At 39.2% G+C, this 21,785-nt stretch overlaps 1 protein-coding gene across 1 annotated transcript; it reads left to right on the forward strand.

Annotated features, from left to right (window-relative positions):
- Nucleotides 1-213: 213 nt before the first annotated feature.
- TMC3 (transmembrane channel like 3) lies at nt 214-20,802 on the forward strand. The gene is made up of 22 exons (XM_030955171.1): nt 214-323; nt 1,542-1,685; nt 2,975-3,050; nt 5,558-5,639; nt 6,038-6,144; nt 7,145-7,243; nt 7,336-7,478; nt 8,914-9,061; nt 10,332-10,375; nt 10,513-10,660; nt 11,427-11,536; nt 11,689-11,767; nt 12,220-12,447; nt 14,001-14,129; nt 14,795-14,862; nt 15,114-15,242; nt 16,073-16,183; nt 16,574-16,699; nt 18,026-18,104; nt 18,302-18,344; nt 18,940-19,237; nt 19,962-20,802. The coding sequence occupies exons 1-22, from the start codon at nt 214-216 to the stop codon at nt 20,800-20,802; spliced, it is 3,342 nt and encodes a 1,113-aa protein (XP_030811031.1).
- The last annotated feature ends 983 nt before the right edge of the window (nt 20,803-21,785 follow it).

Raw genomic sequence — 21,785 nt, forward strand, 5'->3', positions numbered from 1 at the left:
TGGAGGGGCAGTGGTGGGGCCGCAGTGTGCTGTGGCTTTAAAGCACTGCCAGGCAGCAGCAGCTTCTCCAGGCTGGAGCAGCGGGCAATGATCCTCTGCTCCACAGGGCTCGCAGCACTCGCTGCTCTCTGCTTAATAACATTTGGCTGCTGCTGAGACGCCTGCCCAGCGAGCTGCAGGCTGCCTCCAGCCCTGCAGAGTCCCACCTGCTCCATGGCAGCAGCTCTAGGCTCCCCTGCACCCAGAGCTGCCAAGTCCTGCAAGAAGCAGCGCACGGTGAAGCGGCAAACTGGCATCTACACCTACCAGGAGCCTCCCCACAGGTAAGGGATCCACCCTCTCCTCAAGGGACAGTCTGCTTTGTCTAGCACAGCAGTGGGAGCTTGTCTTTTCACTGCCGTGCAGACAGAGTGTGTGTCAGGCTGGGGAAGGTAGTCTGGTTTGAGTAACAGTGTGGTAGCATGGAAATGAGCGTGAGAAAAATTCTTCTCTGTATTTTAAGATGTATTTCGAACCTCTTTGTTTTTCTTTATTTTGTCAAAGACACATTTCATACTGAAACGTAAACACAGTCAGTAAAGCAAAGTAATTCCAAAGGACTGAAGGGACAGGAGTGCAGACTAATGGATTAGTGGTCTGATGAAGTATGTCCCCCAAATATTATTCCATGGCATGGTTCAGGTTATGATTTATTTCTAAGTGATTAAAAGGCTGCCTTTTCAGCAAAATTGCAGGGAACTTCCCCAGCAAGTACATAGCCATGCAATTGGGAAAGTTCCTGGCTGGTGGTTGCTGCAGTACTTTGGATCCCTTCGTGTCATTCAGGGAGAGACAGTCACCACAGGTTTTTAGACCTAAGCCTCTGTAAGAATGAATATTGCTGCTGTTTCATAGACCAACAGGGAATTGCAAGAGCTGTAGCTTAGCAAATGTGGTGACAGCATCAGAAAAGATGATTTAATAATCATCCACAGAAATCTGCATCAAAGCACTGGAATCTTTTCACAGGGACAAGTAATTCTTGGTATGTGGGGTCCCACACCCCTGTGCCCCTCAGCAGGGAACAGGATTAAATGTTGACCATGACTGAATCACCTGCTCCCCTCATTCTAACAATGATCATTATTTATCATTATTGAAATAAAAATAATGGGTATGATTAATAAATGAATGTTATCTGCTCTTTCTGGAAATGTTTAGACAGCACTTTGTTCCAGAAAAATATACAGAGGGTCTTGCTAGCGTGATCTACAAGCTGAATGGCTGGAAATTCTTGGAGAAGAAAGGCTGGGATTCATGGTCAGGAGTGGGGATAATTTATGACTGACCAGCAAGTGGTGGGGAGGGAAAGAGGTATGTCCTGGAGATGGAGAAGCCATCCAAATTATTAATCAACTTTAAAACAATAAGGTTATGTGAGTTCCCTCGTTCTTACAGTGCTCTAAGAGGTTGGATCCTGTGCGAATCAGCACTTTGCTGGGAATCCCACAGCAATAACTTTTCTCCTTTTTGCTCTTGTGGGGTGTGTGCTGGGCTGCCAGCAACTCAGAAGATGATGCTGGTGAAGAGAAGGCTGAGAGTCATGACCCAGAGCAGATCTTTCAGAACATCCAGTACCAGAAGGAGATTATGTCCAACATCCGCTGCCGGCCGTGGCCCATGAGGCAGAAGCTGAGGGTGCTCAGGTAAAGGTGCCTGTGCAGAGCTTTTCAGGATCACTGACTGTCACAGTGCTTCCAGCCTCAGCAGGGAGCACAGGAATGATTTAGAGCTGCTAGGAAAATGTTCCATGAGGATGCTCTGGGAAGATCTGAGGGCTGGCTGAACACAGCAGCCTCTGGGTGGACAGTCTGTAAGTGAAATTGCCTCTGGCGCATGCCTGTGGCTCCCTTTAGAAAGTCACAGCACAAAAAAGAGCAAGAAATCATGCTTTGGCTATTAACTACTAAAAGAGACTGTCAGCTATTCATTGGTCTCAAGGAAGGCTGTTGGTAATGCTCCATAATCTGTTTTTAAGGTAAATTGTTTCACTGTGTCCCAAAAAGAAGAACCAGCCTGCCTTTTTAAGGTAATTACATGATATTAGAACAGAAGCTGGTCATAGCTTCAGGAAACATACGGTAAGAGCAGTAAATACTGGACACTTGTAAGTTTAAAAAGTATGGTCAGTGTAGTAAAAACATGTTTCACAGTTTAGGATTTCAATTATTATAATTTGAGATTTCCAATTAAAGAAATTCATTGGAATTTCTTCCAATGCATTTCTCTTCAGGCCCATCTGTCTAAACTATGTCAGGCCTTTCACCTCATGATCTGTGTGATGCTTGGGTTTTTTTGCCCTTTTGATTGGGCATTTTCTGTCCAAGCCCTGTATGGTGCTCAGATGGCACTGTAGCCATGAGGAATCTCTGCCCTACCAAGAGCCCTTGTGTTATCTGGGAAGCAAAGAGAGGCTTTTCTCTCTTAGGCAGAGTCTGTGACTTCCTGCTTTCCTGTTCCTTTCGATCAGATCTTGGTGGTCCCAATCCACCTTCTGCTGAAGTCAAAGACTGTGTATGGCCAGATGAACATGCACCTCTTTGCATCTCACAAGACCATACCTGCAGAAGAGGCGTCAGTATCCACAGGAGATTACCAGACTATAAAGGGGATCTTGCTATTTTACTCATTTGAGTTCTACCATTTTAAAAGAAAGACTTTAAAACAAAAGGACAGATAAATAAATTAAAGGAATAGAAAGCTGTCCCTGCAGTCAACATCTTTAATGCCGAGCTCCCTCAGACAAAAATCTGAGTGGTTTTAAAGTATCAGTAAAAAGCTGAATAGTCAGCAAAAAAAAAGCATTGCCTGGGTTAGGGGCTGATGGTGGGACAGCTCATGGTTGTATTTCAGAGCATTTGAGCCCTCTGGTAGATGCTGTTTGTGCAGAATGAGAGGTGTGAGCAGTGCAGACTGACTTCCCCGTGTCGCGCAGGCAAGCCAAGGAGATCGTGCTCAAGTACGAGGGGAGGCTCACCAGAACGAGAGGGTACCAGGCTGCTGGGGCAGAGGTAAGGCTGCTTGGTCTCAAATCTCTGAAATTTCTTTGAAATTTCTGCTTCCCACCGATAGTCATTTGCAGTTCTGATTCAGAGAAGTGTGTGCTTGCTCTGCACTCCTGATACTTCAGCTTGGGACTGTAGAGAGAGAAAAAAGCAGTTAAAAGCATCTTTTATTTTTTTTCTTCTTCTTCTCTTTTCCATTGTAATTTTAGTAATTACATTTTTGCAGACTAATTTCATGTGTTGAGGGATGAATATCCTTTTGTTAATGCAGTATAAGCTTTCTTTTCAGACAGCCTACAAATATTGATGCCTGTTAGAGGGGGTGATGTGAAAGGGATAACAACAAACATGATGCAGTATCCTCTGAAGAGCAATTTCAACAAACTGGGGCCACAGTTCAATAGCTTAGTATGAAAAATGTGTCTAGCTTTTAGTTTGGAAGACAATCCTACAATAGCTTATGTTAAATACATTATTAAAGAAGGAGTTTTGCTTGCATTGTACTCAGAGAATTTGAATCAAATCTTAGCAAATCTATTTACACCACTGAAAATAGACACTGGCCTGAGTTTCTGGAAATTTATCATATTGTATTTAATAAGCAACCAAGAGAAGAATTCTTTAGTCATCTAAGCAGTCAAGAATATTTTTGTCATGATAACAAGTAGACTTTTAATTACTAATTTATCTTAATTCAAAAAGGCAGGGTTAGGCCGATAGAACACCATGCATTTTATTCGTGTGAACAAGTGAAGAGCTGCCCATGTGTCTGGTGCTCTGAGATGCTGGCCCCAGAAGCCCTTTCCAATGTAGAAAGAATAAGTTTTCTTTTTTCTGCCTTTGCATGTGTTGCAAATGCAGTGAAGTAAAAATGCTGTTAAAATAACCACTATTTTTTGCCTTTGATATGAGTGGAACTAAGACTTTATCTAGAAAGAAAAATGTTAAATCAGAATATCAGTAAATCAGAGATTGGGCTCGGTGCTTGCTCATACAATTCTTCCTATACAAACACAAAAGCTTTTATCTTAGAGTTCACAGTGAATAAAAGTTTGTGTCTAATCTAATTGCCTCTGTTGTATTTGCTTGAAGACATTCAGCACAAGGATGTCATTCAGCAGTTAATTAGTACCACTCATTACATGTAGGGGATCTGTATTCTTTTATCCTAGCACAAATTAGGGGAATAGCCTTTACATTAGGGCTAAATTCAGCAACAGCAACAGAATGAGCTGCCTTTTTTGGTGTGGGGTTTTTTGTTGTTTTGCTTTGTTTTGTTTTGTTTTTTTTAACTGGAAGAGATTTTTTTCCCACATATTTTCTTACAGAATAACATGGTGACCAAGGAGACAAAAACTGTAGCACAACAAAACAAGCACTACATCATCAAAATTAGGAACTCAGTGGTTGAACATGTGCTAAGAACAAAATGCAGCTTGTAGATGTATAGTGTTCATGATTGGAGAGTCCAATCATGGTATTATTTATGAAAATTGAAGTTAAAATACATTTTTAATATCCTGACACTGAAAGCCATTTTCTTTTTTCAATTTAATTATTTTACACTTTCTTTGTAGCTGTTTTTGGTTTTTTTTCCCCAGTTAAAGCCAGATGCCCATTCTGTCGGTTCTAAAATTGTAAATTACCAATTCAACTACATAGTAGGGAGGAAAAGAGATGATCGCCTTCAAATAATAATTTTAGTAAATTATGCTTCACTGTGGACACCTTGTTATTCTTTATAAATTTGTAATACAGCTGGAACAAGGTGCTTGAGTCCTTTCTCAGCTCTGTGAACCCTCTACTGAAACTTGCAATCCCAGCAATTCCCATGCCGTTCCCAGCATCTAAATTTCTTAAATTAAAATACTTCCCATTCATGCAATTAAATGTACATATAATCATAAGCATTAATTAATTTTGGCCAAAGGGAGTAAATATATTTTCAGTAATTAACATTTATTTACTCCTCTTTAATTTTAGGAAATCAAATGATATGATAAAATATTGCCACTGCTATTAAAATGCCTTAAATATAGGTGGGATTTTAATATCTAGATGTAATAAAAATACTTTATAATGCCTGGAATACAATTTTTTTTTCCTATTGACATTGTGAAGTTATAGCTCTAACTCAACAACTCAAAATCTGCTCTCACTTTTGTACAGGTGGATTTTCCTTTTTCTCCCCCATGTGTGCAGGAAGAGCATCTGACCATGCAAAAATAGAGGTTGAATAAAGACTCTACAAAATATAACCACAGGATTTCTGCAGGTGTTGGCTGCACAACATACAGCTGAGAATAAAGTAGTTAAATTTGCTGCTGTTGAATAAAAAAGCAAATTTTTCCTCTAAGAGAATTTCCTTTGAGGCATTATGCTCCTAATAAGACCTTAGTCATCAATGTTTGTAGCAATTCTTGTGATAGAAGATAAGACATGAGCAAAATACTCTGCACTTCATTTTTTTTTTTCCATGTGAAGAAGTGTCATATTCTCTGTTTTTTTCTCAGCTTTGGAAGAAGTTTATTCGACTTGCATACAATTTTGTGGTAATATTTATTCCTTGGGAAATGAGAATAAAGAAAATTGAAAGTAAGTATAAAGATTTCATGGTGTTTGTAAAACACTTGCTAAAATGCTGAGTCTTTTTATGTATTTTTTTAAATGTACTGAATTAAATATTTGGGAGGGAGTTGAATGCATATTTTCAGCAGTGAATTCTTTTATTAAAATTTTGCTTTTTCATCTTTTCTGAGGCTGGTGCCTCAGAAACTGCACAGTTCTCATTGATGGTTTTAATTGGGGGGTAACGTTTGAAAAAGTCAGTTTTGTCCCTTTGGGATTCTGAAAATGAAAAAAATTCTCTGGTTTGCTGAATGCCTTCCATAAGAAAGATTTTTCTGCTTGGCCTGTTATTCAAGTACTTCATGGATAAATGACACAAACTGTTATAGACTGGGCAGGTCACATAATGGTTTTTGTGGTTTAAGGTCATTTTGGGTCTGGCGTTGCCTCTTACTTCATCTTCCTGAGATGGCTGTTTGGAATCAATATTGTCCTCACCATAATGACAGGAGCATTTGTAGTCCTACCAGAGGTAAGAACACACTGTTCATATTTACAGAGAAGCACTTACTGATAAACTTGCCTTTCTCAATGGAACAAACACCACACTTTAAGTCATGCATCTGTTTGAAATGTACACTGTAAAATGAATGATTTAAAATAAATTCCCCTACTAAGAGATTTTTCTCTGCCAAAGGATAACAGACTTTCTCTATTAGTGTTCACCATTGTATTTTGTCAGCCTGGTACTAATGTTTTTAGAGAATATGTTTTTATCTGATTGCTAAAATAAAGAACCTATTCTTGAAAGATGTAGTGGGTGTTGAGTACACTTAAATCCTATTAGTGTCATTTACACTAATGAGAAGTTTAAATGACACTAAGAAAAACAAAGCATCCTTCTCCAGACTCGGGATTATTATCCATTAGAAAGCATTTCCTACAAGTTCTGAACAGCCACAACTTTGTTTAGTTCTTGCATATGAGTAAGGCAATTTGTTAACTTGGTTAAATTATTCATAAACATTATTTTGCCTCACCTACCCTGTGCTTTAATAGTGTTCTCCGAACACATGGGAATACCTGCTTTTATTCTCACTGCACAAAATAAAAAGGTAAATACCCTTCGAAGAAATAAAAAGTAAACCAAGAAAAAAAAAAAAAGGTATTCACATTCACTTTTCAATTTTTAAGGAAAAGTAAATTTAATCCTGAACTATCATTTTGAGATCAAGCACTGCCCCATTTAATTTAAAAATGCCCCCATTGAAAGCATGGATTTAAAGCTGGCACAGTGCTGACACAGTACTTGCTACCCTGAGAGCGCCACCCATGTGGGGCAGCTCTTGATGGGTTCCACTGTGCAACCCTGGCTCAGATGGGCTCGTGCAGCTCCTGAGACCTCCTCTCTTTTCTCCATCTCCTGAGACCTCCTCTTGTTTCCTCATCTACTGAGACCTCCTCTCTTTTCTCCATCTCCTGAGACCTCCTCTTGTTTCCTCATCTACTGAGACCTCTTCTCTCTCCTGCAGCTCCTGGCCGGAGCCCCGTTTGGCAGCACACTCAGCAAGACCATTCCCAAGGAGCACATTGCATCTGCTCAAGACCTGGACACCATCTGGTCCCTAGGGGCAAGATTCAAACCACTCCTTGTTTTTTTGCTGTCACTGTTCTGTTGTAATTGTTGGTTACTGCTCTTACTGATGGGCTCTGGTCTTTGCAGGGCTACCTCCAGTACTCTGTTCTGTTTTATGGCTATTATGGCCGGGACAGGAAGATTGGGAAAGCTGGATACCGGCTGCCTCTTGCCTACTTCCTTGTTGGAATGGCTGTGTTTGCTTACAGCTTCATCATCCTTCTAAAAAAGTAAGACTGCCCATTTATTTACTGCTGTTCATAAACCTGTGTGCTCAGGCAATCAGCAATGGTATTTACTCCACTTCCTCTGTATTTATTCTGTGTAGTTCTATTAACACATTCACCTCTGCTATTATCATGGAGGCAGAATGACTTCAGCTCTAGACTGCCCTTTATCTTGCTGTAATCCTCACTCTCTGTTCCACTTCCCAGCCTTTAAAAGAAGGGCAGCACAGATAATCTCTGTGCTTTGTCTTGGACACCCGTGGAAAGTCCTTTCCCCTCTTTTCTGTAAGAAATATTGCTATGACAGAAATTTATATTTGAAGTATAATGCTTTCAGCATTATTCATATTCCCCTCTATTGAAATACAAACATTAAAGTGCCATCCTAGGTGTAAAATCATTTGCATTGCTTTAGTGGGTACGTGGCAGCCCATTGGAATGTAAGCTTAATTTCTTTGCTGTGAAAGGGAAGGAGTAGGAGTTACTTAGCAGAGAGAACAAGACTGCCTGAGCTGGCCATAAATCCAGGGATGTGCAATGCTTGGAGAAGGGGCAAGGTCACTCTATTCTCTCCTGACTTGCTTTCTCTTCCCTTCTGGATACCTATTCATCTGGCACAGCGCAGGCCAGGGATGTTTTCAGTGCTGTCTCAGTTTTGAGGTCAAGCCTTCCCTTTTCATTTATTTTTCATCTACCTACTTGTTTGTGCCAAGGGTCACTGGTATATTTGACACTGATCTACACATCTGCAATTTCTAGATAGGATCAGCTTTTCTTCTGACTTAGCTCAGTGATCCTTTGCTTAGCTGTGTACAGCTCCCCTTTAACGTTGTCCTTTCAGATGCCCTTTCTTTCATAAGCTATTAATCTTCATTTCACTTCCTATATTTTGCAGTATTCTGCCACCTTGCTCACCTGATATGAGTAGGAGGGGTTTTCTTTCTTTTTCCCAAGGTCTGTGAAATGGCCCTGGGTTTCTATTTGACAGCAATATATATTTTGAGGTCTAAAATAGTACAGCAAACCAACAGACCTTGTGCACAATCACTAGTTATGCCAAAATAGATTTAATTACTGTAACAGTGATCTTAATGATTATATATTTCAGCTGGATCCTACCTAGAGGTTTTCAAACTGAAATAGGTATAAGCCCACATTTAGTAAGATTTATTTGGTTTATTTGTCAGTTGTAAAGACTGTAAATATTGAAATGCCCTTCCACAGTGAGTCATTTCTCTCTAGATGTAAAGTCAAGTTCATGAGCTGCACCTCACCCTGTTTTATGTTCTTCAGAAAGCTGCCAACAGTGATACTAATTTCTGCAACCTTTGGTGCTCTGAATGTATAAACATCTGAAAACCATGAAGCAAACCAGTGACTTCCTTTATTACCATCTTCACACACCAGAAGCAGTCAAATACCTGTTATTTTTTTATAGAATGGCAAAGAACTCAAGAATGAGTTTAGCAAGTGCCTCTGATGAAAATTACACTTTCTGCTGGAGACTGTTCTGTGCTTGGGACTATTTGATAGGAAACCCTGAGGCTGCAGAGAGCAAAGCTGCTGCCATAGTCAACAGCATCAGGGTGAGCAACTGACCTTTGAATTATTTCAAGTTGATTTATTTGTTAAACTGTAAGCCATGTAAGTTTTTCCACTCATCCCCTTGCACTTCCTATTGGTTTTTTGTTTTTATTTGCATACCTATTTGCCTAGGGGAGGGCAAGTATCACATCTGTGTGGTATTACAGGCACATTGTATTTGCTGACATCCCAGCAAGGCCATTGTGTCCTTCCTTGGGAGAGTTTTATTTAATGTGCCTGTATGTGTGACAAGAAGTTAGATAACCAGAAACAAATCTGCTAGTGATGAAATTTCATTGAGTGTTGGAATCAAATTGATTTGGCAGGAAAATAAATAAATTTATAGAATGTATAATTGTTTTTATGCAAAGGAAGAGTTTTATGCCTCAGGGAATCCATGTACAACAGCTCATATTTTACAAGATGCTTTTTTACATGATAACAAGTTTTATATCTTCTCTTTGGTTTATAACTTTCTGCACATAATTTATTGTTCTTTCTTCTTTATTTTATCAGCTATTAATCAGGGTCCCCAGGGAAGTGGTCATGGCATCAAGCCTGTTGGAGTCCAAGGAGCATCTGGATGATGCTTTTAGTGAAATGGTTTAGTTTTAAGTATTCCTCTGAGTATCAGGAAGTTGGACTCGATGGTCTTTATGGGTCCTTTCCAACTTGAGATATTCTATGATTCTATGGTTTATTTCATCTCTCCATAACAAATGGAGGGACATATTTCAAGTCTCTCAATATTAGAAAACTGTTAAAAATATAGATGTTTTGCATCTAGAATTTAAGAGCATATGTGGTTTTATCAAAAGTAACTTATTTCCCAAATTTGGTGTATTCTCATTATCATTGAACAAAAATTACTTCAAATAGTAAATTAAAGGTAAATTATTAAGCTATGATATTTAGTTATTTCAGTGACTGAGGATAACCTTTGGCAGTACTGTATTATATAATTGACACCCAGATTTTAAAGGCTCATCCTGCCAAAAAATCTGGAAGCGTAACCCTCTTGTTGTATCTCCTTGAACATGCATGTCTGAAAATGCCCAAGTACCTGATTACTGTGTATTTGTTTCTCAGAAATCTCTACTACTTTTTAATATCACATATCAGTGCTACAAATCAATGAGGACAGTGGTATTTATCTGCTTGCACCTCCAGGATGTGACGGTTTTTTTATTAGTATACTTTAATTTCTGTGAAAGATATGTGCATTATTTTCGCTGAACATTATTAAAATGGTAATGCTGTGTTTCTTTCAAGGAAGCTATATTGGAAGAGCAGGAAAAGAAGAAAAGCAAAAACTTGTATGTATATGAGATTAGAGATACTTTTCAAAGCACTGTTTCAATGCAGATACCAGTGCTAATCTGCTTGTCTTGTACTTCCAAACCCTGTTAGAAATTACCAAGGTGTCATAAGGCTGTATAATTTATTTTCTTAGGGCAGTGACCATAAGCTTAAGAATTATTGCAAACATCCTCGTGCTTCTGTCCCTTGCTGGAAGTATTTACATCATCTACTTTGTTGTGGATCGATCCCAAAGGTTGGAGCGCACCAAGAAGGAATTGACTCTTTGGGAAAAAAATGAGGTACACTGTCTGTATGCCACCTCTGTGTTAGAAGCAGGATTGCTGTCTGGGGGCTTTCTGTAGCAATAGTGTGCACAGAGGTGTAAATAGCAAGAGATGAGCCAGGAGAAATGAGGAATTAGTGGGCAGACTGGATCTGCCTTGGTGCGCTTGCTCCCTCAGCTCTGCAGCCAGGTGTTAGTGCAGCTGAGCTGGGCAGAGGGGGGTGCAGGTGCTCCTTCCACAGACACTGCAGTTCTAGCAGGTCCCTATTTTGTGAGCACAAAGCTTAATCTCTCCTGTCACTTACACACCTACTTTTACACCCAGGACAGAGCTGACCAAACACTGGGCTGATGGACTAGAAAGGAATTGACTTTGATAACAGTAACTAATTCAGTATCAGGGGGTACTGAAAGTTCTGTGACCATTTCCATTCAGAGGAATGAGCGAGAGTAGGAAGTGAATAGGCATGAAGAAGCCAGTCACCCATTCCAGAGGAAGATGCTAGCACCATATTTCCTACATGATTTCATATTTCCAACTTTAATTTCAATTAATAAAGTAGAACTTTGAAACTACAATATCTGGAGTAAGGATTCCTGAGTGGCATTCCAAATCTATAATTTTGGATCATAACTACTGTTATTAATAATGTCAATAATAACTTTTTAAAGCATCTCCTCCAAGAAAAGCAATCACCAAAGCATGTACCTCAGCAATATTTCAATCAACCCAAGATTCCACAGAAGACCATCATCACAGACTACATGTTTCTGTTCCACAGGTCAGTGTAGTTGTGTCACTGATCACAATGATTGCACCCTCTGCTTTTGAACTTGTTGCAGCTCTGGAGATGTATCATCCAAGGACCACTCTTCGCTTCCAGCTTGCCAGGTATGGGCATTATCCAGTATAAAAATATGTGGAGAGAAAACAAGGAAAGGAGAGGTGTGTTCTGGTTCATGTTTTATTACAGCCAAACCAGAGAATGTATGAGAAGTCAATGGTTACCAGTGCTGGTAATCTGTATTTTATTCTCTTTTCAGGGTTCTTGTCCTATACCTGGGAAACCTCTACAGTTTAATTATTGCCCTCCTGGATAAAGTGGACAGTATGAGTGTCACTGTAAGTTTAACTTGATGTTTTCTGATCTGTAAAGCTAGTAGACTTCATAGACAGAAATCTGTTTATTGTGAAGTATATGAAGTTAGATAAAAATTTGTTTGAAATTTATTAAAATATTATGGGTTGATAGGATTGCCAAGTTTAGAGAGTAAGGTTTATTTACAACTATTTATAGAGTCTTTTTAATTATTAATTTTAATTTAATTAATTAAATTATTAATTTTTAAGGATAACTGGATCCATTTGAAGTATTTCCACCTACCTAAATTAGCTTTAAGTCCTCCCCTTTGGTGTTCCATCTGACTCTGTCCATTGACAGCTGTTTGACAGTTGCCTAGCTGCTGCTTGGAAATATATGAAAAAAAATGCCTGTGTGTGTATGCTGTAGAAGGTGCAGACATCTGCACCTATGTACAGTTAAAAAGTAGCTTTTGGGACATTTATTATTTCAGGACTCTGATGTGAACAACAATGCAAGTAATTCTACCACCTCCTTAGCAACCAACACTCTTTCTAAGGACGACAATGTAACGATTCCTAATGTACAAATTAAGAGAAATGGCTTTGTCATGTCAGAAGAGCATCGCACCCAAGGCCTGACAGACTCACTGGTTAACCGAACAATGTCCTTTAACACCCAGAACCCACAGGATCAGTGCTGGGAGACATATGTTGGTCAAGTATGTAATTGTTTTATTGTCATCAACTTACTCCACTTAATTCACATTTGACAAAAAATTAAAATCGTGTTGTGCTGTGTTTAATTTTAGAACTTTCCTTTGTATCAATTCCAGAATTAAGCTAAGGATGATGTAGGAAGAATAAAGACTGTGCAAAGTGCTACAGCCACAGATACAAGCTTTTGGTTTTGTTCAGTATGTGCAGTATGTTTAGTGCTGTTCAAATGTTCTTTTGCCAGGTTTGGTCTCTGTCTTCAGCTCTGCACAGGCAGATCTGTACAGATTTGTGATATGGAATCTATTTTAACAGGGTGCATCCTTCTAAGCCTTACAGAGAAACAAGACCATACAGACATACAAGCAGCAACATGCACTCTGTGCAGATTCAGATTGCTGCCTCAAGAGATAGAGATGCAGACCTGAAACAAGTTGAGACTGTGTTCTTGGTCATTTGTACAGTATCAGTACTCTGCCTCAATAAATCTCTAGACAATCAAGTGCTCTTCACTTTTTCAGAGGGAGAGAGAACAAAACAAAGGGCTTCAAAATCCCATCAGTTTGTAGGAATGGGGATAGTTGGATGGCAGTGCCATGTTCCCACATTTGGGGTGCAGAAAATCTCCAGATTTAATATGACACCTCTTGCTTCCCTACATGTGAAGAGTACATTGCTTGTGACTTCCAGGGGCATTAATACATTCAGAGAAAAATTTTAACCACAAAAATGCAAAAGATGTCACTGTGGTCTCTGACAGTGTCACAGTCATGTCTAGGCCACTGGATTAAGAACCATGTTAGTGTGCTTCTGATTTTCTGAGCTTCTTGCTCCAGAATGAGGAATATTAAAGGTCTTGTTTGAACATCAGGATGAAAAGACCTCTCTGAGGTTTATTAGCCTGATTCTGTTCTTGTATATCCTTTCTGCACAATCTCATAGAAAATAGAGTGTTTGAATGTTTGGGTTTTTTCCCCAGAATGTCCTAGAGATGTATAGAACTGGATTTTTCCTATTTTAACTGTATATTTTTAAAGCTCAATTAAATATAGGATCACCACATTCTCTTTTAAGCACGAAACAACTATTTTTTTATGGTTTGATGATCCTATGCCATTGGGTTGTGGGTTTGTCTGAATAATAAGATTTTTCTCATGGTGAAACACTTTGCAAATACATATTACAAGAGTCAGCTTAATAAAAGAATGGGTGCAATACAAAAAATAAACCATTTCAGTTTAGCTAGATACATTTTTAGAACACTAAAAAGAAAGCCATTAAAAAGAAAGTTTGATACCATCATGACCAGAATTTTACTGCTGCAAGCAATAAAAAGCACCCTGGAAGCTTGATTATATTTATTCTCTTTAACAGAACAAAGACAAGTAAGGGAAAAGTCAAACAGGAAAATTTTAAAAGGATATTATTCATATAATCAATTCATATTTTATCAGAATACTGAGCTTGAGCCAAAAATACAATTGCAAATGCAAAAGGGCCATATGCAGTCCATTTGCTTTCAGAATGACTCAGCATGTGTGAACAATGTGTATTTCAGGAGATGCTCAAGCTTTCAATTATCGACATGATTTTCACAGTCGCAAGCATCCTGCTAATTGACTTTTTCCGTGGACTGTGTGTCCGGTATCTGAGCGATTGCTGGTGCTGGGATCTAGAAAGCAAGTTTGTAAGTACAAACTTTATTTTATCAAGCTAAGATGTTGAAGATTGGTAGGCTCCTTCCCTCAGTACTAAATGTCCTTAAAGTCTTTCCACAGATGAATAATTTCTCAGTAGCACACATCTAGAAAGGCATAGCTCACAATGAGTTTAAATTGGAGGGTACAGGGTAAACATTGAGATTAATGTTTTTCTCAAGCCTACTCATGTGGCTCTGATGAAAAAATGTTTGGTTTTCACAAAATAATATCGAGCAGTTCCCACAGTCTAAGGTGATACACAGGGCACGTAGTTGTTGCCCACATCCTCTTTTCTGCAGCTGTAACATCTTTACTAATGTAGATAGTGGTCCAAGAAATAGTAACCAACACCACACAGCCCTCTAAGAAAATTACAGTGGGTAATACTTGGTTAGCAACTAGCTGTTGGCATGAAAGGCTGTGGACTGTTTGTCCTTAAAGATGTGAAGTCAACTAGAGAGGAATACATTCATTTAATCCCTAGTGCAGAGAAGGTTTTGCTGTGTTCCCACTGCCTGCCAGCAGTTGGTATTTGATCTGGATGTTTCAGGCCATGTACTGTCTGCAAACTGATTCAGTCAAATGAACCTAATAAATGGCCTGAAAATGAGATTAAGATAAAGGTATTCATCTTACACTGTGTTTCTTGTAGCCAGAATATGGAGAATTCAAAATCGCAGAGAACGTATTGCATTTGGTCTACAACCAAGGAATGATCTGGTATGAAGTCCCTATGTGTTTTTTCTTGTCCTTTGTTGGCTGATTGCTAAGTCAATTGGATTATTTAAATGAAACCTATTTAATTAGGATATTGACAGGGTAGTCTTTTAGATTAAGAGATCATCTGTGAGCTATTAATCTGTTTACCAGGTGTGAGGTTTGGGGTCTATTCTATTGCTGTCAAAATGGCTTCTCGCAACACTGAGCACTGATAAGATATGATATGATATGATATGATGTGATTTTTCCAGGATGGGAGCTTTCTTTTCACCTTGCTTACCAGCATTCAATGTACTCAAGTTGATTGGACTCATGTACCTGAGGAGCTGGGCTGTGCTCACATGCAATGTACCCCATCAGCAGGTTTTCAGAGCATCTCGGTGAGTCAAAATGAGAATGAAAGAGAAGGAAAAAATCAAATGCAGGCAATGGAAATATCTTCCATCAATATGAAGAAAATTACAGGAAATTTTAGCTCTAAAAGCTGACAATCAAATTTCACACTAACACTGATAGCAAAAGTCTGAGGAAAAAAGACATAGGTACGGAGAAGCTGGAGGGTTTGTGAAGCAAGGTAATTGAAGATGTGCAAGACTTAAAAAATATGTCAGGGAATGTTCCTAGATAGCTATTATGGCCTAACATAAATGCTTTATTTCCATACAAATCTGACAGAGCACAATACCCTATATGTGTCAACTGTTGCGAGTCCTATTTCTTGATGTTTCTCTCTTTAAAAGCTATGCAATATCTGCTTTTGTCCCTTGCATTGCACAACACATTCTCTCTTTTTTCTTTTTATCATGATGAATATTTTAATTCTTTTTTCAAAATGAAAATAATTTTGGGCATCTTTAATTCTTAATAATCAGTTATTTCTAACATTTATTTAAGATTAATTGACTTCTGATGTTGTTTCTTTTCTCCCCCAACATGACAGGGCAGTGAGGGCAGCTTTTGTCAAAGGGTGCAGTAACCAGTTCTCTGGCTGCAACAGAGGTATCTGGAAAGCAGTGCAAATAGAATTTTGATCATTAGGAGTCTGTTGAAACCATCTCTGTTCAGACTTTCGAATTATAGCAGAATGATTTTAATCTTTCAGACGTGTTGATCTTAAACCAGATAGGTAGATTCAGAATTGCACCTTTTATGTTGTCTCTGGTTTCCTCTCTGACAAGTAGAATCTGAAACGTGTTACACCTTCTTGCAGATCCAATAATTTCTACTTGGCCATGTTGCTGTTTATGCTGTTCTTGTGCATGTTACCAACAATTTTTGCTATTGCCCGATATAAGCCATCCTTAAGCTGCGGCCCCTTCAGGTAAGGTATGATGGACAATGAAAATGGCAGGGATTTTATTTCCCTTTCTTACAATAAACTTATTATCTTTCATAATACACAAATTACAGATGTAAATTCAAAACAAGTTGAGAGGAAAATGCTTTTCTGCTACCAATATTTTATTATTTATGGTTTAATAAGGCAAATGGGTCAAAGTTCCGAGTTGATTTGCTTTATATAGATAATTTAATTAGTTTATATTTACATAATGTAATGTCCCACTGAGAAATCTCCCAAACATCACTGTCTTGTGTCTGCATGCAAGCACCCTCCATGTTTTTTTTATTATTTAGTACAACACTGCTTTAAAAATATACTCAGGATTCCTTACAACTTAATTTTTTTTTCCTCCCACATCTCCTATTATAGTGGCCAAGAAAAAATATATGATATTGTTTCTGAAACAATTCAAAATGATTTTCCCACATGGTTCAACACAGTGATTACTTACATCAGCAGTCCTGTGGTTGTCCTCCCTGCACTACTACTGTTATTGTAAGTACTTTGGTTTTTGTAGGCAGGTCAAATTGATTGTATTAATACTGGCCTTATCTCTGGAGAGTCAAATGTAGATCCTGAGGAACAAATATTGCGCTGTTGTAGTTTCATTAAGCATAACTGAAACAACAATTCCAACACTGAATGTGGGGTATATGGACCAGACAGGAATGGAAGTATGTTAAAAAGACTATCAAAAGGAATTTCTCCTTCTGGGATACTTTGTTAGAGCACTGCATTGTGTCAAGGCTTGCAGTGCTGATGATTCCCGGAAGTTTAAGAACCTCTTCCCTCTTAAGAACTCCTCAGAAATAAATTTTCCATTTCTTCATGGTCATTAGTTCAGTTTCTGACAGTGAACAGGACTCAGTCTGTCGTTTGAAGAAGCTACTCTGTCATCCATATTTATGACAAGATAAATCAATTATGATGGTCTGCTCTTAAGTGTTAATTTAATATAACTTGCTGCCGACTCTCCAGTGGAAGTCTTTTCTTGTTTGGGTTATAAATAATTGTTCACAGTTGGGAAATAATATTGATTTTGAGCTGTTTGAAATTCACTTTGCTTCTCTGAAAACTTCTATTTTGTTTTGCTTGTTTCTTTGTACCATTTTCTTCTTGTGCAAACTGCAGACAAAGCCAGAGTTTGTCCCACCAGTGGCTTTTCAAATCAGAAAGACCAAAGCAACACTTCTTATTTGTAACTTTTTCCTCTAAGCTCCCAGCCATGTAATATTTACAAATTTAAGTATTCCTTTTGACTGCTTCAAACTGACAGCTAAGCACATATGTAATTGTTTCTGGTATGAGATCCAGCTATAAGACTTGTCTGAAAGCCAGTGCAATCCATTTTGTCAGACCATAATCTGCCAGGATCTGATCTCATCTGTGCCAGGGCAAACAAGGTGTTATTTCAGCCAGCCAACAAAATTGCATTGGTATGGTTGTGCAAATTCAGCTGTAACTATGGTGTCCCTGTTCTGTAACCTTGGACTGAAAAAAAAAAAAAACCAAAACAATGTCTGTCAAAATTATTTGTCTAGAAGTAAAAAAACCAAAACAAAACCAATTGGAAATGCATCCCAGGTTACACACGCAATGAAAATACCTGCAAAAACCACAGGTGAAATTAGAACTGCTGTTAAATCTGTTTTCAGTGTCATTTCTTTCATCTATGTTTGTATTGTAATAATCCATTATTACACTACAAGGAAATGCTACAGAGCAGCAGCTGAACTTGTACATCATTTTGACCTACAAACCCTCAAAAGGAAAACTGTCAACAATGTCTGAAGTGACTCATATCACCCCTTTCACTTCTAGCATGCTCATCTACTACCTACAAAGTATTGCAAGATCATTAAAATTCACCAACAATCAACTGAGAATGAAGATACAAACAGTAAGTATGGTGAAAAGCACTTTTACATGTAATTTGAGGGGTCTTCAGTAAAGTATGAGCCTAATTAAATCTCTAAAGTTCCTTCTAGTCTTTCACAACATAAAACAAATCCTGTATTTTTAATCCTTACAGAGCAGGGGATTTATTCTCTAATCCATAATAATTTACAAATTCCCATTCTTCTGATTGTATTTTAGGAAAGAACTGAAGATAAGAAAAAGGTGGTTCAGATGGCAGTAGGTAAGCTGTGACCTTTAGAAATGCCACCATTAATAAAGCATTTGGATGTAAACCCATTTTGATTTCTCATACATATAGGGAAGTACAATTACATTTTTAAAACTGTATTTCCTGTAGAATCCTCCTTTTAGATGGTTTCTGAGCTCAGTTTAACTTACTCTTGGCAACACTGAGAGACACTGTGCATATTTTAAACCTGATTTCACCTGGAATCTTTGGACTGGGTATTCTCCTGCTTTTATCACCAACAGGGAAGAACCTGGGATGCATCTTTGATAATTCAAATCATCTCAGACTTTGCATGCAATTCAGAGGCTGGTAGGCAGAAGAAAAATTGGCTTGTTGCCCCTTTTGCAATCGTACAGTGCAACATTCAGTATTTCTCTGTGTCCCAAATACTCCATTTGCTATGTATGAAGATCTACCCCTTCATCACCGAGTCTCCCAGTGTGACACCAGTCTCTCTTTTCTGAACACAAGGGGTTCTGTTGGCCTTGGATCCCTGACTGAAGGGGGAATTCAAGCCACTGAATTTGCACAGCAGTTTCTAAATGTAGAGACCTGGAAAGTTCCTATAATAATTTCTGTTTTCCAGCCAGAATCCAAAATCTGGATGCTAATGACAAAAGACCGGAGCAAGAAACTGATATCATCAGCCAGGAGTCTTCTGCTCGGTCCTCAACACCCCGAAAGAATGGCAGTGTCTTGAACTTTGAATCTCCTGTGAGCAAAGGCACCAGAATACAAACCATTTCCCAGTCTGTGCCCCAAGCTGTGCCAACAACTGATGTTGTGAGACCTGCCAATGCAACTCCCACAACTTCGACCTCTTTAACACCAGCTCCCTCTGTGTCAAGTGTACAGAAACCAAGAAATGATCATATCACAAACAGGTAAGGCTGCTTTGGTTTTGAAATGGTATTTATTCCAGCAGCTCCATGCCATACTTGTTTATTTACAAAACAGCTGTGCATTCAGACTGTCTGGAACTATAAGACAGCAGAGGAATTTTTCAAAAGCAGATTCATTCACAGATACTATTGATATCATTGGTGACACCACATCCTTAATTCTCCCTTAACAGAGATGGGATTATAAACCTTTTGAAATGATGTAGCTGATGGAGTTTACACACAGCTCAAGCAAAGGTAAATACTAGACTTGCCCTCAGACACATAACTAAAATACTTTGTGCAGGACACCATCTCCATGAACAAAACAAATACAGAGTGAAGGAACTCTCTGCAGAATGTCTGTGCAGCTTTAGTTGTAAAAAAAAACCAGTCTGGCATATCAGTAAGATGGATGCTTTAAACTATCTGCTGGGTTTTTTCCAAGTGGATAAAGAACAATTCTCAGAACAATAAGAAAATACAAAGGGAATATAACTTAAGAGGACAATTTTGTTATCCTTTCCTAGAGAACAACAAATATATCTCCTAATTTCTAGTATATGTTTCTCAAAATGGTTCTAAAAATTTGGAACAGTGGAGATACGACAATCTCTACTTTTTCAACCAAGTCTTTGACTTACACAGCAGTGAATTCGTCTATATTCATTTCCATTCACTGATAAGTGTTTATCAGTATTTCCTCTCTTTTTCTTCTTTCCTAAAGATACCCAAGTGTTGTTCATAGGAGTGCAAGTGAGCTGTGCAAAACAAAGCCGTACACACCAGTGACTTTCAAAAAGCACACTGAAGATGTTCATTCTGACCCTCTCTTCAGAAAAGCCATTCGGCAGGTAAATTCGGATGCCCTTGGGGCAGGGGCTCCTGTATTTTTGGGATGCAGACCATATGCTACCAGGTATTTTCTGGTTAATGAAAAAGAGTCCCGCAAAAAATCGCTTCGTTCTACCTCCCGACTCCAAAGGCATTTCAGAAAGGAGGAAGCAGGAGACATTATTGAGTTGTATCCACGCCACGTCAGAAGATACGTGGTTCGAACACCACACCAGATGTATTCTCCCCATCCCAGTGAAGATGAGGAGGATGAAGAAGAACTTGAGAAAGAATTCATAACCAGATCCCATCGCCCTCGGTCACTGTCTGACCTTCGGCCAGCATCACGGTTTTACATTGGGGATCGTGCTGATGGCCACATTCTAATGAGCAAAGATCTAGCCAGAGTGCATTACAAGTCCTGGGATGATGGTTTTGAGCTGGACCTGGACAGGCCTCCGTATGCTTACAAGAAAGTACACCTGAACTATCCTGAGCCACGTGTGAAACCAAAATCAAAGCAAAAGCTGGAGCAATCTCTAACAGAGTCTGATTCCGTTTCCATTGAATCCAGCAGTGATCCGCAGAACAGCAGCAATGACCAATACATCCAGGTCATTCATACCAAGGACAAGTATCCAAAAACTGGGGCAAAACTTGCCAAAAAGAAATCTAAAAACAGTGTTGATCTAAGTATGTCTGAGCCTAGTGAACTGGTATGCTCAAATGTCTGAGAAAGGGCCCCTGCCTCGTGTTTTGAGCCAGTGTATGTGCAGTTGTACTTTATTTGCTGTTGGAGGTCTGTCAGAGTAATTGCAATGTAGTTTTTGTAAAAATCGTGTATGAAGCCACTCAAGCTGGGAAAAGTCTTGTGTTTTACTCTTTATCATACCTTGCTTTAATATCACAACTGATGTATCACAAATCTTAGAAAAGTAGGTTATTCAAATCATTCCCTACTGTTACGCTGTCAAAATCCAAAACCTCTGTCTACTGGAAAAACAAAAGCCATGTACTTGGGGCACTTCAATTAAAACAATGCAGAAATACATCAGATGAGGCTCCTTTTTATCTGATGCAGCCAGAGCTGAAGATGCTTCCTGAATAAATTCAGCAGGGAATCAGCTTCCTGCAAAAAGAGTTGCTACTTAGAGTAAATCTTGCTGTGCCTTGTTTGAATATGCTGTGGCCCAAACAAATCAGGAAAAAATGTAAACTAGAGAGAATAGTGAGTTTCTTTAGAGTGTATCACATGGGCAGGGGAGTTATTTGACAACGTGAGTCAGACTCCTAGATTAAATCCTAGATCTTCTATTAATTTTCTGGTGAACCTCAGACCGGCCTGGTAAGCTCCTCAGTGGTAAAATTTCGATCCGTGGCCTTTCAAAGACGCACTTCATTACTGCAGTTTCCTAATTCTATCCCGTTTTTCACCACTGCAATTTCGCACTTCCTTTAGATACTGAAGGTTCCTTGGTTGGTTTTTCGTTTGTTTCTCTCCGCGTCACTGGGACTGGGCTAACACCAGTGACGAGCGCGGGGCGGCCCCATCTCTGAGGCAGCAGCGCTCCGCCTCCGATCCCACACACGTTACCACATCCCCGCTGTGCCTGCCCCGCTGTCCGGGCTCTGCCGCTCCCCAGCCCCGCGCTCGCTGTCCCGTGAGGCGCGGCCGGGCCGGGCCGGCGTCACCCTCACGTGAGGGGCGGTGCCGCCC

Source organism: Camarhynchus parvulus, chromosome 10, assembly GCF_901933205.1.
Source record: "Camarhynchus parvulus chromosome 10, STF_HiC, whole genome shotgun sequence".
Taxonomy (NCBI): Eukaryota; Metazoa; Chordata; class Aves; order Passeriformes; family Thraupidae; genus Camarhynchus; species Camarhynchus parvulus.

Excerpts from the sequence above, each read along its gene's own strand:
- TMC3 (XM_030955171.1), top strand. The coding sequence starts at position 214 with ATGGCAGCAGCTCTAGGCTCCCCTGCACCCAGAGCTGCCAAGTCCTGC. Across the intron at positions 10,661-11,426 it reads CTCTTTGGGAAAAAAATGAG|GTCAGTGTAGTTGTGTCACT; the intron begins GTACACTGTCTG and ends TCTGTTCCACAG. Across the intron at positions 14,130-14,794 it reads GGGATCTAGAAAGCAAGTTT|CCAGAATATGGAGAATTCAA; the intron begins GTAAGTACAAAC and ends TGTTTCTTGTAG.